Source organism: Eutrigla gurnardus, assembly GCF_963514095.1.
Source record: "Eutrigla gurnardus genome assembly, chromosome: 2".
NCBI lineage: Eukaryota > Metazoa > Chordata > Actinopteri > Perciformes > Triglidae > Eutrigla > Eutrigla gurnardus.
The window spans coordinates 5,250,508-5,267,037 of NC_139916.1; the positions used below are offsets into that span (position 1 = coordinate 5,250,508).

The 16,530-nt window shown below is 44.6% G+C and overlaps 2 protein-coding genes across 3 annotated transcripts; one reads left to right on the top strand and one right to left on the bottom strand.

Annotated features, from left to right (window-relative positions):
* Window positions 1-493: 493 nt before the first annotated feature.
* On the bottom strand, window positions 494-2,927 carry LOC311031264 (actin-related protein 2/3 complex subunit 4-like). The gene is made up of 6 exons (XM_084037462.1): window positions 2,797-2,927; window positions 2,118-2,236; window positions 1,725-1,836; window positions 1,518-1,613; window positions 1,101-1,271; window positions 494-986 (listed from the first exon to the last, which is right to left on the bottom strand). The coding sequence occupies exons 1-6, from the start codon at window positions 2,797-2,799 to the stop codon at window positions 981-983; spliced, it is 507 nt and encodes a 168-aa protein (XP_083893588.1). The 5' UTR covers window positions 2,800-2,927; the 3' UTR covers window positions 494-980.
* Window positions 2,928-3,377: 450 nt separating this feature from the next.
* On the top strand, window positions 3,378-8,424 carry tada3l (transcriptional adaptor 3-like). 2 transcript variants are annotated; one of them, XM_084037284.1, is made up of 9 exons: window positions 3,378-3,439; window positions 3,774-4,030; window positions 4,363-4,610; window positions 4,766-4,871; window positions 4,963-5,098; window positions 5,188-5,291; window positions 5,432-5,538; window positions 7,707-7,898; window positions 7,985-8,424. In XM_084037284.1, the coding sequence occupies exons 2-9, from the start codon at window positions 3,821-3,823 to the stop codon at window positions 8,175-8,177; spliced, it is 1,296 nt and encodes a 431-aa protein (XP_083893410.1). In that variant the 5' UTR covers window positions 3,378-3,439; window positions 3,774-3,820; the 3' UTR covers window positions 8,178-8,424. The 2 variants fall into 2 exon arrangements, with proteins under 2 accessions (XP_083893410.1, XP_083893409.1); XM_084037283.1 differs by lacking the exon at window positions 3,378-3,439 and having other exon boundaries at window positions 3,468-4,030.
* The last annotated feature ends 8,106 nt before the right edge of the window (window positions 8,425-16,530 follow it).

The following is a 16,530-nucleotide window of genomic DNA, read 5'->3' on the forward strand; positions in this document are numbered from 1 at the left end:
AGTGATGAACTGGTAGAACATGAGTTTGGACAGACGGGAGTTCATGGGAAGGGATCTTCCTTTTGACCAAATTCACAAATCAGAATTACACTTTTAAGTTCCTCCTCTGAAGTGCTGTTGAGCAAGGCAATACACCTCGAGCACTACAAGCCTTGTGTAGCCGTAAGAAGTAAATCACACCCGGCAAATACTCATTTAAAAAGTATTCAATTCTAATCTGATAAAAAGCCACTTTATTTCTGTGAACTACAAACTGCAATGGTTCAGTCCGTCTGCTGTAGTTCCCCTTCCTCACAGCTGAAATAACTGTGTGTGTGTGTGTGTGTGTGTGTGTGTGTGTGTGTGTGTGTGTGTGTGTGTGTGTGTGTGTGTGTGTGTGTGTGTGAGAGAGAGAGAGATGCTGACTAAATATGTCAGAAGCCAAACTAATCTGCTTATATGCAGAAACATAAATGACTCAGAATGACTGTATTTAAATAGTGACACTAAAAGGTATAAACAACTTGATTTTATTATCTTTCATCATTACTTTCATACATGTGTTTTTCGAGGCAGCTCTTGCTCCATGACCGCCCTTTTTAACCTCACAATCTACTTTCTGCAAACATGGGTTTCCTGAACGGAGAATTTCTGGAGACAAACGGTGACAGAAGACGCAGACCTGCACAAAATACAAAAACCTGGCCGTGTGATTCCCTCAACGCCCCTGTACTCATGGATATCAACCTGCTTAATACTTCAAGGACCCGCCTTTGTTTGGGGATTTGTTCTACGTGGCATGAAATGAAATATTCCATTATATACAGTCATGATATTCGTGAGTACAGGGAAATACTTGAGAAGAGCGCAAGTGGTGTCGTCGTGGGATTGGTCGCGTTCCTCTCGTCTCCTACGCTGATTGGCTGTTTGCTCCTTTAGTTTTCCACTCTTGTGCTGATTGGCCCTTGGAGCATTTCACCGGCTTGTGTGGGACCAACTCATCAGAACTGTGGAGAGGAGAAATTACTTTACATGTAAGCGTTTCTGTCTTTGTACACAGCTATGAGTCTCACTGTTTAAAAAACAAACAAAAAAAACACATTACGTTAAAAGTTTCTTACGTTCTTGAGGAATTCCTCGGCGACGATGCGGGCTCTGGCGTTAACGGACAGTTTCATCTCGCTGATCTCCTTGTCGATCTCCTCCATGAAGTGGATGACGTAGTCCACCAGCTTGTGTTTGTACATCTGCTCCGTGTGGAAGTTGGTAATCAAGAAGCTAATATCGTATCCCTGGAATCACAAAGCAAGGGAGGGAATTAGGAAGGAGACGTTTGTGTAATCGAGTACACACTTTGTAAATATTAAAGGTACTTCTACGACATCTTTGCATGAAGAGCCCGATGACGTTTTTAGTTTAAAAAAGGTTCACACTGTTCCTCTTTTTTTAAATTCTTCCTGTATATTGATTCCTCTTTTGTCAATCAGTTACTTTATTTCTATTATAAAAAAAAAACCTCTCTGTCCATCTTCTCTTACCTCCACTGGTTTCCTCCTCAGAATGAAGAAATTCTCTGCTCTCATCATCATGAAGCGCATGAACTTGTGGCAGAGAATCTTCTCGATCTCATCAGCCTGCAGCGACAAAGTTTGGGCTTTTTTTTTTATGCAAACGAAGACTAGAAAATGTGCATCATGATGCTCGTAACCAGAAAAAAGTTCAAATTCCTGCTGTTTTTAAATCACCTGTTTGACAGCGATGCTGACTCTGACAGAGTTGATGGATCCCTCGATGAGAACCCTCTCCTTGTCGTTACGGCTGATCACCACGGGCTGAAGTAGCAGCTCCTTGCTGCTTCTGTAACCACAGAACGATCCCACCATTACAAATAAAACGGTTTAAATTAGTGTGTTTTCTGCTCACAGACCCTCACACAGAAACCCGGTTGGAAAGCAAACTGCAAACAGGCTGTGGCAAGTCACTGCAAGCCAATTTTACAGCCTTGCCTGCGCTTGTGTCATTTTTTTTCCCCCCTCCTGGATTTTTTTATGCAAGTTTGCACAAGTCTGTAGTGTGACAGCTGTGGATCTGCAAAGAAAACCAGCTCAGGGAGAAGAAGCGCATGCCATTACACCTACCTGACCTCCACCTCTGGCTTATTGTGACGCTCCACCACCTGGGAGGAGAAGTTCTCCAGGCAGAGGGCCGCCTGCAAGGTGGACCTCACGGCGTTCAAGTAGGGGCGCAGAGTCGCTGTCTGCGGAGGGGAAAAAAACACAATATCCATGACGCGTTTGTTGTTATTGTTCTCGTTATTTGGGCAAACCGAACCTCTCGGTCAAGTGACTCAACCAGCTGGGTCAGCCTGTGACGTCACCAGCAGGAAGGTGGATTTGGCGTTACAGTTCCCCACATTTATATGATAAAACGACTCATTTTGGACAGGAAACACGTAGCTAGGTTGTGAATGTGAGTGTTATTAAAACATGGGTGATTTCTATTACACTAATGTAAGTGGGTGGGTTCGTGTTTACAGACGTCTACGTCGTTTTCAACGAAAAAAGGGACGTTTCTGTGGCTAAGCTTCGGGAGAGCCGACTGTCAAAGTACCGCTGAGGGGGGAGAAGACAGCTCAGCTCGATCACTTTAGTTTCTGCAAACCGTATCGAGGATGCCCGCCCTCTCGTTTCACGGTAGCCGACCGGAACCCCCCCGTCTACGCGGAACACGAAGCTAGCTAGCCGGTCTTAAACGGAGCCGCGGTTAAACGGAGACAAATAGCTAAACAATGAAAGATGCGTAAAGAGCAAGACTTACCATTTTTGTGCTGTAGAAGACGGAAGTTCCTCAGCCACGCCTGGTACTCCTCTTCCGTAAATCCTACATAGTCTGGTAAAGATAGGGTGCGCTCGTTTTTCACCCAGCTGCTCGCTTGAAGAGACGGGTGTCTCCGCACAGCAGGGGACGCGGCTGCTCGCGCTCATTACCCCGCCCGGGTGGAGCACGCGCGCTGTAAAGCGAGTGTATCATACGACGCGTCCATTCCGTGGTGTGAACGGGAGACAGACGGTCCGGGAGGCAGTTAGACTTTTTGTTGCCTGTTATTGAACACAATACGTAAAATAACAACGTTATAATCGATATACGATCCAGTTAAACGCCTGAATCGTTGGTCTCGCGGTGATCTATTTGTATGCACCGTGACACGACATGGTTTATTCCGGTGATACCATTCTAACATCATGCTCGAACAAAACGCCGTAATTTCTCAAAAAACGTTTTAAAAAATGGCAACGCTTTAAAATATTCCTCCAAGATTGAAGATTAAAAGATTTTATTATTAAAATGATGTAAAAAACCTGTCATTTTGTCGCGAATATGTTATAATATAGTCTGTGTTAATAATACACCCCTGTCGGAGCACAATGGTTTCTCCCATCATGGACGCCATACATTAACCGTAAATATACTTGCTCTTAAACGTTCACCTATTATACGTCTGCGCGTTGCGCCAGCTCACTTGGCGTCTTGTAATGTTGAGTCCTGCGTGTAAAAATGATCGTGTGCAAAATTGTGAAACCATAGCAACCATTATTAAAATGTAAAAGGGGGGGTTTAGGCGGTTCGGGGCCCAGCGAGCTCGCGCTGTATCGATCCCATCTGCATGTTCGTACGTTTGGGCGCGTGCTCCGGTGTGTGTGTTGTTTATTATGTGATAGAGGGACGCTGACACAACACACCCACAGCCGGACACCACTGTGTGTGTGTGTAAAACTATTTAATTGTACTTCTAGCCTACACACGGCCCATCTCCCTGCGGTCTGCCGGGTCACACAGCATCATGAGTGAGTTGAAGGACTGCCCCCCGTTGAAGTACTACGACTTCAAGCCCGTCGAGCACGTCAAGGTGTGTCCCCGCTACACCGCCGTGCTCGGCCGCTCGGAGGACGATGGCATCGGCATCGAGGAGCTGGACACCCTGCAGCTGGAGCTGGAGACCCTGCTGTCCTCGGCCAGCAGACGGCTCCGGGCCCTAGAGGAGCAGAGACAGGTAGGAGGACGTCGGGACCACCACCACACACCACCCCTCTCTTTTTCATGTAACCTGTGTTAGAATGGTGGTTTTAATCCCGAGTCCAGTTTCTGTGAATGTGACACTAAACAGGTCTCATGACCCAACAAGTTTATTATTAAAAACTTCATTAAATGCATGATGTTTGAAAAAGTCTGTGACTTGTGATCGCAATATTTACAAAATAATCATGATTAGGATTTTTGACATAATCAAGCAGGGGAGGAGGGGGCCTCCCAAAAGACCTCCTGGACCACGGGACCATGTTCCAGTCCTGTTTGTAACCCCCCTTTCTCTGTGCTGCCTCTCAGATCCTCACAGACTGGCAGGACAAGAAGGGAGACAAGCGCTTTCTGAAGCTGGGCAAAGACCCGGACCCCGCTGCCTCCTCTCGCCACAAACCCAAAAAGCAGAAGTTGGAGGGCAAAGGCGGTCACACACCGGGTCCAGGTCCTGGCAGACCCAAATCCAAAAATCTGCAGCCTAAAGTCCAAGAGTATGAGTTTACTGATGATCCGCAAGACATTCCCCGCACTCCCAAGAACGATGCACCCAACAGGTCAGCAACAGCAGCTCTTCGTAACATCTGTTTGCTTTTGTCTCAGACGTATTCTTCTTTGGTCCTCTAGTCATATTAGATTTCATGCATCTTATTAATGAGGCTAAAGTGTGCCATAGTAACAATTAGAGTTGTTCTGGTGTTGTTTATTTCAGATTTTGGGCATCAGTCGAGCCATATTGTGCTGACATCACGAATGAAGAGATACGATTGCTAGAAGAGCTTCTGAAACCCCCAGAGGATGAAGCCGAGTACTTCAAAGTAAGCTTTAGAAAGCCACCTTAATTCACTTTGCGTGGCCAAAACGATGTTTGTATTAAATCCATACGTTGGTACCGTCTATGAACTGTAGATTCCAGCTCTGGGGAAACACTACTCTCAGCGTTGGGCTCAGGAGGATCTGCTGGAGGAGCAGAGGGAAGGAGCACGAGCCAATGACAAGAAGAAGAGCCTCATGGGAGGGCCGCTGTCTGAGCTGGATGCTAAAGGTGAAGGAAGACTGCGGTCTGCACTTCCACGACACATATGTGCACATATATATCCATGTAATAATCGTGTTAATATTCAACTGCTGTAGACGTGGACTCCCTGTTGAAAAAGTCAGAATCCCAACATGAATCTCCAGAAGACGGGTGTCCCTTCGGTCCTCTCACACAGCGTCTGCTCCAAGCCCTCGTAGAGGTCAGCATCAAGCATTTACTCTGATAAAACTTCCATAATAGTGTTTGAGAATCCACATTTCTGATGAGTTAGCGATGGCTTCTGTACTATTTCATCTTCAACACGGAAACATGATGACATTTCTTTCACTTCTCTTCCAGGAGAACATTATATCCCCCATGGAGGATTCTCCTATACCCGACATTTCAGGGAAGGATGCTAACGACGGCGCTGGGACGTCTCCTCGGAGCCAAGGGAAAGCTTTTAGGTATTTATGCAACCCATAATGAATGAATGAGGAATCAGAAGCACCACGATCAGTTCTCCACATGAGATAACTCCAACCGAGTACACCTGACGGAGCATAATAAACACTAAACACGTGTTCAACCTGTGTTTGACACATTAAGTCAGTCTATCGTGAGTTCCCAGGTCATTGGGCCTCATTCACTTACGTAGAAATGTTCTCACTTTGCACAAAAATCATATTGATTCGTGTCCACTTTTCCCAATCACCACACTGCCACGTGAATGTTGTGTCGCCTGATATAACAGACTGGCTCAGGTTTAAAAAAAAAAGAAGAAATGGTTTGATATTATTTATTTTTAAGAAAAAAAGGTGGAGGACAAGGACTTTCCACAATTATTGGAAACGCATTTTAAAACTTGGATATGTCCAAGAAATTAGTGTGAAAATGATGACGTCCAGCAAGAAATCTCACCCCGAGGTAATTTATGTCATAATTATATTAGAGCTGAAATAGTTCAGAGTTTAATTCATTACGTTGAAAATCAAGTTCTAAATCAGCATTTGAATGCTGTGCAGCTTCTTTTTTTGTCCATACATTCTGTTTAAATGTGTTTTTTGCTGCAAAGTTGCAGATAAAGATTAGGCTACACTAATATTATAAGGCAAGGCAACTTTATTTGTATAGCACATTTCATACACAAGGCAGACTCAGAGTGCTTCACATCATGACATGTCATACAATATAAGTTGTATACTATTTGTGGAATTTAAACCCTGTGATCAAAACATTTGTGCAAAAGTCTAAATTTATTGAAAATAGACGGATGTAATAATTTTTTTTAATCCACAACATGAAACAAAATATTTTCTCTCAATTCATATTTGTTGGCGTTTGGGCTTTAAACATTTTTCTTCACTGCAGACAGACATTTTAAGCTGAATTCAAATATCTCAATAGAAGCTTCAAATATACATATATATGTTAATTGATGATAATTGATGAGGGGTGAAGGTGTTTTACATATTGTCTATTAAAGCCTTTTTGTGGATTTGTGCGTATGCACACTTCTAGCCCTGATTTATGCGTACACATTGTTTGTGGATGAAGCCCGTAGTCTTTAACAACACCAGGGGCCTCATTTATCAACCTGTGCGTAGAAAAGGTTCTAAATTCTTTCGTAGGACTAAAACTTCGAATGTGTGTAAGTACAACAAAAAACGTATTTATCAAACGTGCGGACACCAGCCGTACGCACACCAGTAAGTAATCTGTGTTGATAAATCCCACCTGTTCTAAACTACCATGCTGGTGCATGTTTAGGCTCATTTGCATTCAGAAACGCCTCCAATTGACCATATATGGTAGCAGGAATCCCTTTAAGAATGCGTCAATGGACTTTTTCCCTCTCTGAAATCATGGCAAAGAGAGCGAAGAAGAGGAATTTCTCCGACACAGAGATTGAGATACTTGTAGGGGAACTGGGATGGCTTTAGTGCGTCTTGTCTCTAGCTCCAACATGGGTTGTAAATCACGGCATGAATCTATTAGTATATTTTTGGGGAAGCGGTACTTGCTGAGAAGCCACTCTGTGCTCTCACTGAACAGATCAGCGCGCTTTTTGAAAACGCGCTCCCTGCGGAGCGCACGGTTCTCCAAGTCCTCTAATAGTGCAAGATAAGCCATGGCACGTGCATTTCATGTTTTCTTTTCAGGGTGTCCTGTCACAGCTGTCTTTTATAACCTGTTACACCAATTATTCATATTGTCTACTAAATTACTAATTGAGAAATGTAAGTAATTAGAGGAAACAGGGAACATGTGTGAGGTTTGAAATTGCTGAATACTGTGACTCTCTGAGTGCGTTCTATTTGTAGTTTCACTGTTCTACCACTAGGTTTTGTGTGTACGCATGGTAAGAGTTGTGCTTGAATTTACACATGTTCCTACGCACAAGTACAAGTTGATAAATCCCATACTTGGCGTGGGAATGTTCTTATGCACTCATAACGCACACATCTGTGCTTTCTCACGGTTGATAAATGAGGCCCCAGGTCTGCTGCTCCATATATACGTTCACTAAACGGAGCTGTGCTGCAAACAAAGTGCATCGTAGGTATGAAACTGCCATCGTGAGCTTTTCATTTCACTCAGTGCCACATACTCAGTCTTTCTTTTGCCACTCCAGTGTTCCTCACACACGTTCTCTGGAGGCTCGGATCAAGGAGGAGCTGGTGGCTCAGGGGCTGCTGGACTCTGAGGAGCGCCCCGGACCAGGAGGGGACTCTGAGGACGAGATCCTGGCAGAGCTGCAGAAGAGGCAAGCAGAGCTGAAAGCCCTGAGCGGTCACAACAGAGCCCGTAAGCAGGAGCTGCTCAGGTGAGGACTCGGCCAACCGTGAAATAAACTGTCTGATCCACGATCAGCTGCCGACGTTAAGTTTTGCCATCGCTGCTGCCTCACAGGTTGGCGAAAGAGGAGATGCGCAAGCAGGAGCTGAGGCAGAGAGTCAGGGTGTCTGACAACGAGGTCATGGAGGGATTTCGCCGGATCATGGCAGCCAGGCAGAAGAAACGCACGCCAACCAAGAAGGAGAAGGACCAGGCCTGGAAAGCACTGAAGGAGAGGGAGAGCATCCTGAAGTTACTGGATGGATAGAAGAAGAGAGCGCCGTTGTCTGGTTTGTATCCGGAGACAGTCTGTGAAGAAGAATCTGGATTTCCCACAGATTGACACAGTTTGCTGTGACAGCTGTTAGATGACACACATTCAATCAGTAACATTTAGTACCATTAGAGACTTTCTCCTTTTTCTTTCTTTATCAGTTGAATTTATGTTTGTTTTTACCATTGTAATATTATGAATACAATACATATGAATAAATCACTACCGCTTGAAGGCTGTTTTTGAATACTTGTTAAATGCTTTTTCTGAGTCTGAAAATTGATCTCTAAAATGATTCCTATGGGATAAACTGAGCCAAAGGTATTGATATTATACAGTATTATTACCACAACAATAGGAGGAACTATCTTCAGGTGGTTATGTTTTAAAATCATACAATCTAATGTGTGAATATGTCATACCTTTTTAAAATGATTCATCCACCTTGCTTCACATATGGAAAGAAGTTGTCCTTACAGTCACCACTAGATGGCAGTCATTGACTCTCGACTGACTGGGGGCCACATAATTTAAATAGCAAAGGCTCCTCTGATAGTCATTAGGTCAACACAGCGTGTGTCAGTGTGATGTGGATCCAGTCCTTACTTGAAGATGAGATAAAGCAGGAGGCTGTGTGTGAGGGTCACCCGGTTCCCATCATGCAACAGTCAAACCCGGTTCCCATCATGCAACAGTCAAACCCGCTTCCCAAAGTTTCTATATTTAAGTGAACGTTGTACTCTGTGCCCAAGAAATCCAGACTTTCAAAATGACAAGGCTTTTGCGATCGTAGAGGATGTTTGCTACCAGGATGCTTGTTTATTCTGATAAAAAAATGTGTATTTTAAATATAATCATATAGGCAACTCCTTTAAGACATGTATGCTGGTCTCCTGCAGGCGTAGTCTATATATAGAATACAGGCATGCTTAGTGGAAACTCACTCAATCCACAATAATACAGCTGGACCATCTTTTCATAACAGACTGGTTAAAAATAATAATGATTAGTGTCCTTGAGGCGGCCACAATGGCCCAATCTCCATGTAAAACCCCCTCTGTGTGTGTGTGTGTGTGTGTGTGTGTGTAGGTCGGCGTCCTCTGAGCAAATTCATAATGTGTATGAAAGCTTTTAATAACATACAGACCTATTGAATCCTCCTCACAGGGGAATGAGAGGCTGAATAAATAGCCTGCTGGCCCCTCCAGGCTGGGCGTATCGCACAGGGCTTTTGTTGCGTTTGTTGTCATTAGACCTAAATTGAAGGGCAGGTGGGTTTTGTGTTGATGCACGCTGCTCACACTCAATGATGCCCGTCTACTGTTTGCACATCCACTATTGAGCATTTTCTTTGTCAAGGCTAGCTCGACTCATTTTCACAAGGTTGAGTCTATGACGATCTCTGCATGTGAAATCCAGCTCCGTGGTGAGCTTCTTCTTCTTCTTCTTCTGTGGCCTTCAAGTCGAGAGGGCTCTCTCCACTGGAGGGTCTGAGATACTCCCTGGCACGAGATGTGCAGCGGCTGCATGTCTGGAAGCCTTTTCTGTATCTCCTGGAGCAATTATGAGGAGACAAATAAGAGTGTAAATACAGTGCTGTCACGTATGTGTGTTGTGTGTTTACATGAGCACACGCACGCACACTTATCTACGCTACTATCGCCCCAGACCTCCTGTCAGACGGGGCCTTTCTGTCCATCGGCTCTTTGTTTTGCCAGTTTGTATGAACTTTGTTTGCTTCTCTGGGGCCCTCCTCCTACTCCACCTCCATCGCTGCGTTCCTGAGCTGGAACTGAGCACGGACACACACACACACACACACACACACACACACACACACACACACGAGTAAAGGGAGTTAACATAAATCTGTCGATCCTTTGTCCTCATATGTCAGCTTTCATGCTGATTTTTAAATTGTGTGTGCGACAGAGATACAGACAGAGGTTGAGACAGCTGCTGAGGCTGGCTGGTCCACTGAGAAGACTCTCTGTCCCGCCGGGCCACGCCTCAGCTCTGCTCCCGCACAGAGAACTATTGTCATCGCTTCTGATGTCATGGCTTGTCTTTCTCCGGAGGGCCGCTGGTAAACCTTGACAGACCTCTTAGCCCCGCAGTCATTGGTGGAAACACGGTGACACAGATGCACAGAGTATCACATGCACATAAAAACACCACCCTGGTCTGGTTTGAATCTCATTTGCGTCTCATTTGTGTGGCAGTTGATGCTGTTCTTGTGTTACTCCTGGATTTGGCAGCTCATATGCAAATCTCTTTTTTTTTTCTGGTTCACCTGTCGGGGCTTTGCTCATCGGTGAGGTAAAGATAACTCATACTCTTGGGTTCCCTTTCCAGCCTGCCATGCCTCCAGGGTAGTTTGTACAAGATAAGCACAATCAGCCACAGACAAGCTATTCACTCACAGTATTGGAGGAAACAAACCCAGTCAGACAAGTGCCTTTTATAAGCTGCAAGGGCATTATTGCTACGGAGGTTTGTCGGTTTGTTGGTCCGGACTGAAATATCTTGACAACTATCGGATCATTTGCCAGAGGATGATTTTTATGTATCCTATACTAATGAAAATACCAAACTGATGACATACCCATCAGCCTCAGTGGCACTTTAGTGCTTATTAGCCAGTTAGCTTACTGACACGCTAAACTAAGATCAGAACCACAGCTGAAAATAACTCCTCGACGTCAGCGTTATGAGCATGTTGCCATGCTAGCATTAGCATTTGGGCTAAAGCACTGCTGTGCCTAATTGAGTGTAGCCTCCAAGAGCTGCTAGCATGGCTGTGGACTCTTAGTGTTGGATGTAGAAAAGAGGATGTACAAATGTTTACCTATCCGATACATCTGGCGAGTTCGGGATTAGTGACTGAAAGCAAGCGTGAGGTTCAATTAGCTACTGTTTGACCGACAACACACGTCGCCATAATGAGTCGTTTACACACAGTGATTCCCAGCTCATGTTTGCTCAAGGTTTTATGCGTCTTGCTAAGTCCTGCCAAGTCCGTGAACCCCCATATGACGCTAAAAGGCACCGCTTTTTCTTGTTTCCCCCTGAGAAACTCCTGAGAGCGAGTCAAGTGCCGTTAGTGTTTGACTTTACTTTCTTAGAACCGGCAGGCAATAAGTAAGATAAGAAAGAGAGATATAGGTGCATAAGAGTGCGCCATGTTAGGGCGCTGTTTGTCATTGGCAATACCTTTTGACAGCAGAGGTCAAAGCTCTTGAGAAATACGCTTCTCTTCGGAGATAAGGCCAGATAGCAGAGGTATGTAGAAAGGACCTATAAGAGGCTCATGATTCCACACAGATTCAACACTTCCTATACGTTGCTGGAAGAGACCCATCCAGTTGTTGTGCTGGTTGGACAACGTGACCCTTTTCCTGGGACTTCCTCCGAGCCGGATGGCAAAAAGGATATCACAGGCACTGTGGATAATAGTCAGTGAGGTAGCAGAAGAAGACACCATGAAAAACACTTCTCTCACCACCCACCACTTCTCTGTCATCCTCCCTCCATCCTCTCCCCATCTCTCTTTCGCTTCCTTTGCTCTGTTATTATCACCCAGATCATTATCAGGCTCATGCTCCCCTCGCTGCGATGGAGAGGAGGGCCAGCCGCCCACATGGCTTTGGTGAGAGATTTCTAACAGCGGCAGCACAGGACGAGGAGGGGGGGGGGGGGGGGGGGGTAAAGCGAAGACAAGAAGCCCAATAAAGTCCATCTAAATATAGAGGCTGCAAGGTCTTTCTTCCCCTGTCCTTATAAAGAGCTGCTGTTGAATCCGGCTGGACGATCCTCCTCGGTGTGGACTGAGAGCTGATCGCTCCCTCCAGGATTGGGAACAAAATTGTCAGCGCACACACAAACACACACACACACACAGGGCTACGTTGCTTTATGAGAAAGAGAGGACAGGGGCTTAGGGTTTTTTTTTTCTGTACACCAGAGGGCAGATCATGTTTGGTGGAACATACTAAAATAGGAGAGGTTTGAGGAAACCTCCAAACAGAAATGATGGGAGAAATGAGTGATGGGGGAGAGAGTTCAAGACAGGGGAGGAGATCAGGAAATAAGATAAAGATGTCCAAAAATATATCTCCAAGTATGGAGCGTATATACATTTATATTCATACTAACACTCAGCTAGAGATCACCCTTTTTTTGCTCTTTTACTTCTCTAATCTTATCACTTAAAGTCAATATGTTGTTCTAAAGAGAGCTCTGTCTTAAAGGAGTAGTTTTACATCTTTGGTAATATGTGTATTGACTTTCTTGCTGTGAGTTAACCCTGTTTTATGTGTTATGCATGGACTTTAGTTGGATCCATTGGCCTACAGGTCACTGCTTATTGGGAAACATCCCTGACACACCAAACCTGAAGCCTGTTGCAAACACACTGTTTTTATGTTGGACGTACCCCTGACTTGGCCGGGCACAGTGTCTCTGCTGGTTGCCTGGCAACCTCACTTTGACGACAAGACTCCAGGAAGTCACTACTCCCAGCCAAGAAATAGTCCGTTACATTGCCCCACTTGTGAAACCACAAGTTGTTGTTTTTGGTATTGGATCGATAAGCATAACGTTAACAGTGAGCTTCGTTAGTGTTAGCTTGGGACGGAACCAGGCAGGCTTTCCCCATGTTTCCAGTCTTTGTGCTAAGCTAGGCTAACCTGTTGCTTTCCTCATATTTGTGGTATGGAGAAGGCGAAAAAGCATAGCTTCTGAAAAGTCAAGCTATTTTAAAAAAAGTATTTTTTATTTTAACCCTTTATTCTCTAATGACGCCATCCATTCTCTTTGCAGAGGAATTAAACAACTTTGTAAATGAATAATAATAATAATACATTTTATTTATCCTACAGGTTAAATGCAGTTTTGTTGAAAATATAAAAAAAAGGTAAAAGGTTTCTTTTTTTTTTTAAACATCTAAGAGGGGAACCAAAAGTTTTGCTAAAAAGAAATGTCTTTAGACAAGGTTCAAGGATGAAGCTCCCCCTACCTCAAAGAGAAAACCGTCACACACAACAAATCAACAAATCCAACAGCTGCGTCACCGATGGAAGTTACTAACTTACTCCCATCCAGTCATCAGAGACGAGCTGGTCCGTTTTCGGCTGCTGTCGTCGTCGTGAAACCGGCAGCTGCTCTCTGCCGTTAAATAACTACACAAGTTATACACCAGCCATGTGCACGGATAGACGTGTTGCAACAGGAGACAAAAGCAGGTCACTTCAGAGACACAGATATGTTTGCCGCGCTCTCTGTGAAGCAAACAAGATCATTTTCACAGCTGCCCTCGTATGCCAGCTGTGACAGCAAGGGTTCAGGAGTCTAACTGGGGGGGAAAAGAAGGTTCCCTGTGTGTTTTTACATGGTCTTTTACACCTGTTGCTTACTGTCCTCTGCTGTGTGTGTGTGTGTGTGTGTGTGTGTATGTGTGTGTGTTAGTGTGTGTGTGTGGCACACCAGTAGCCATAGCTGTCTGAGCGGAGACGTTTGCACAGAAAACCCCCCGAATAGCCTCGCAGACACACTGAACATCAGCACTTGTTACATAAGAGCGCCTCTTCCACACAGACGACTCCACCGCCGCTCAGTCTGACAGAGTCAATGTCAAACTCTGCATGGGAGATAAAACAAGTATAATTTGTGCGTGACTACTCAGTTGCTCTTTGTACAGGAGAAGTGGATCGATGCTGGTGTGTGTGTGTGTGTGTGTGTGTGTGTGTGTGTGTGTGTGTGAGACTGTCAGTTCGTGGTTGTGAAAGCCCCGCTGAGAGAGGAAGCTCAGCTGTCAGTAGTTGTCAGGCCTCTGCTTTTCTCTCTTTCTTTGCTGATCCTGTTGAAGCTAACATCCCCCCCTCCTCCTCCTCCTCCTCCTCCTCCTCCCTTCCTCCTCTTTTCTGCCCCCCAACAGCGGCTCGATGGGTTTGAGGTTGAGGTGGAGGCGCTGGTTTGTACAAGCGTGTTGGCCAGAGATAAGGATATGTGTCACAGGATCAACAAACCTCCCTCTGCGTCCAACATCTTACAAACACACAGCGAAGAAGTGTCGTAAATAACGTGACTTTTGGATTAGAGACAATTCTTTGACCTCGCTTCACACCGTTCTTGTCATATTCTACTCCGGTGTCGTGAAACATTAGCGGCTCACGTGCTGAGCGACGAGGAACAAACTGCAAAGCCCTGCTCCACGTTGAGGTGGGGGAGGAACGCTTTGTTTCTGGGTGTGAATGCCTGACCGGTGAGGTGTGGTGTGAAATGGACATGAGGAGAAGACTGGGGCCTGAAAGCGTCTGCAGCGTCTCAGCTTTGCTTGAGTTAGGGGCTGTTGGTGAGGGGAGAGTGGGGGGGTGGGGCTCTGATGGACCTCGCCAGGAGGTCACATCACGGAGAGGGAAATGAGATGATCGGAGGGAGGTGGCAGAGTGAAGACTACTACTGTGTTGATGCTCCTGTTGGTGTAATATGTGGTCACACTGTAGGTTGCTTTTTATAAACACGTTCAAAATCTGCCCCTCCTCTCCAGCTCATGTCATTTTGTGATTGGTTCCCAGGGGGTTGCACTCCCCCTGCACAAATAAACACCTACACACCTCAAACCTGCGGAAAGGTACCGCATTTTGAAGGAATGCAGCCTTCATCCTTCCTTGACCTGTCTGCTCTCTCTGTGTGTCTCCACCAATAGGGCAAGCACATCAAAAAATGACTTTTATACCGACGCCACATACCTTGTGCCTCTGTATGGCGAGGGGTGGACCTAGTTATTCGCCGGGGGGGGTCCAAATGCTCTTCACTGATACCAAGAAAGTACTCTAAGATACAGACAACACCACACACTTCTAGTGATTATAAGCGATGATTGAGAGGGATTATTTTCATATCAGTCTACACGTTGTTAGGACTGTCATACCTCCAGTGTATAAACTATAACCCATACATCCACTATATTGAGATACACTTAATCACTTCACTTCACTGTGAGTGCAAAGCTGTTGTTGTGTCTAATTGATTTCTCTTCACTCCCATTCACAGATAAAACTCCCCTCATTATCACCAGCCCCAGCAGCAGCAGTGCCAGAAGGGGGGCAGGAGTGTCTGAGAGTGGGGTGGAGGGTCATCCGAGCAGCTGATATAATACAGACCTGTTGTCGGTTAAGCACTTGGATCTGCCAGAGGCCTGAAAACTCACAGTGATCCAAAAATATCTCAATCTTTATCACACCCACGCTCCACCGCCCTGGTTGTACACTTTCCCTCGTCACTATCCAGTAACATTTCCATTGACTTACAGAACCAACACACTTTATTTTTATGTAACATCACTTTCTGATTCCACTGAATTTAAGACAAAGGCTTACTATTTCCTGATAGGGGATTAGTATTTTTTTTTTTAAACATTTTAAACGTTTTACAAAACATTGCCTGACATATGACTTTGAAAATGTGTGATGTACAGTAGAATGAGTTAAAGTAAGAGTAAATAAGTAAGTAAATAAAGTATAAAATGAATAAATCAATTAAAAGGGGAGAGAAGGAGGGGGGATTAAAATAAGAATAAATAATAAGAGTAGAGATGACTAAAATTAATTAATTAATAAAATGATTAAGTAGATAAATAAAAATAAGTAATAAAACACACATACATCTATATCCTACACATTAATGTATACACATACCTTCAAACATGTATATATATATGTATATTTAGATTGAGGGAAAGAGATATATCCTTCGTACATTACTCTACTCTACCTGAGCAACGGTTACAGTGTGTTTTAGCATTTAGCTAAATAGAAGAACTAATAAATAATATGATAACTGTTCAGTAAAAATGATTCCACTTTAAAGAGTGGGAACATAACTGTTGTTCCTTTTCCTCAACAGCCTCTTCAGTCCATGGTCGTGTTTATAGAAGTCAGAGATATGTTGGGAGTCTCTGCTGTGTGCCCAGTCTTACTGGCTGAACCAGCTGATTGATCCGGTTGTTCAAGGTTATTTACAGCTTTGCATCAAGCTGAACTACTTTTATACGGTCCAGGTAGGATGTTGTGTAACATAGTGACAGTTTGGAGTTGTTCTTTAATCCTCCTGCTTGGTAAGTTTGGGTAAATTACACTGTTCAGGTATTCTGACTGTGACTCAATCAGTAACGGTTGTAGACTGTTAATTTCACTCGTCCTACTTCAGGTGTACATACATGAACAGTGTTAGGTAAGAACTAATGAGTTTGACCCCCCTTCAGCCACCTGCTGACTGCCTCGTTCCAACCTGACTCTCTCCAGACTGGACCCTGTTATCTGAATGGATTATTGGCTCGGCGGTGGGT

Bases quoted from the DNA above. Each gene is read 5' to 3' on its own strand.
- LOC311031264 (XM_084037462.1), bottom strand. The intron at 1,837-2,117 runs GTAGGTGTAATG...CTGTGGTTACAG, and splicing joins AAGCCAGAGGTGGAGGTCAG to AAGCAGCAAGGAGCTGCTAC. The intron at 1,272-1,517 runs GTAAGAGAAGAT...TTGTGATTCCAG, and splicing joins TGAGGAGGAAACCAGTGGAG to GGATACGATATTAGCTTCTT.
- tada3l (XM_084037284.1), top strand. From the start codon at position 3,821: ATGAGTGAGTTGAAGGACTGCCCCCCGTTGAAGTACTACGACTTCAAG. The intron at 4,031-4,362 runs GTAGGAGGACGT...GCTGCCTCTCAG, and splicing joins CCCTAGAGGAGCAGAGACAG to ATCCTCACAGACTGGCAGGA. The intron at 7,899-7,984 runs GTGAGGACTCGG...GCTGCCTCACAG, and splicing joins CGTAAGCAGGAGCTGCTCAG to GTTGGCGAAAGAGGAGATGC.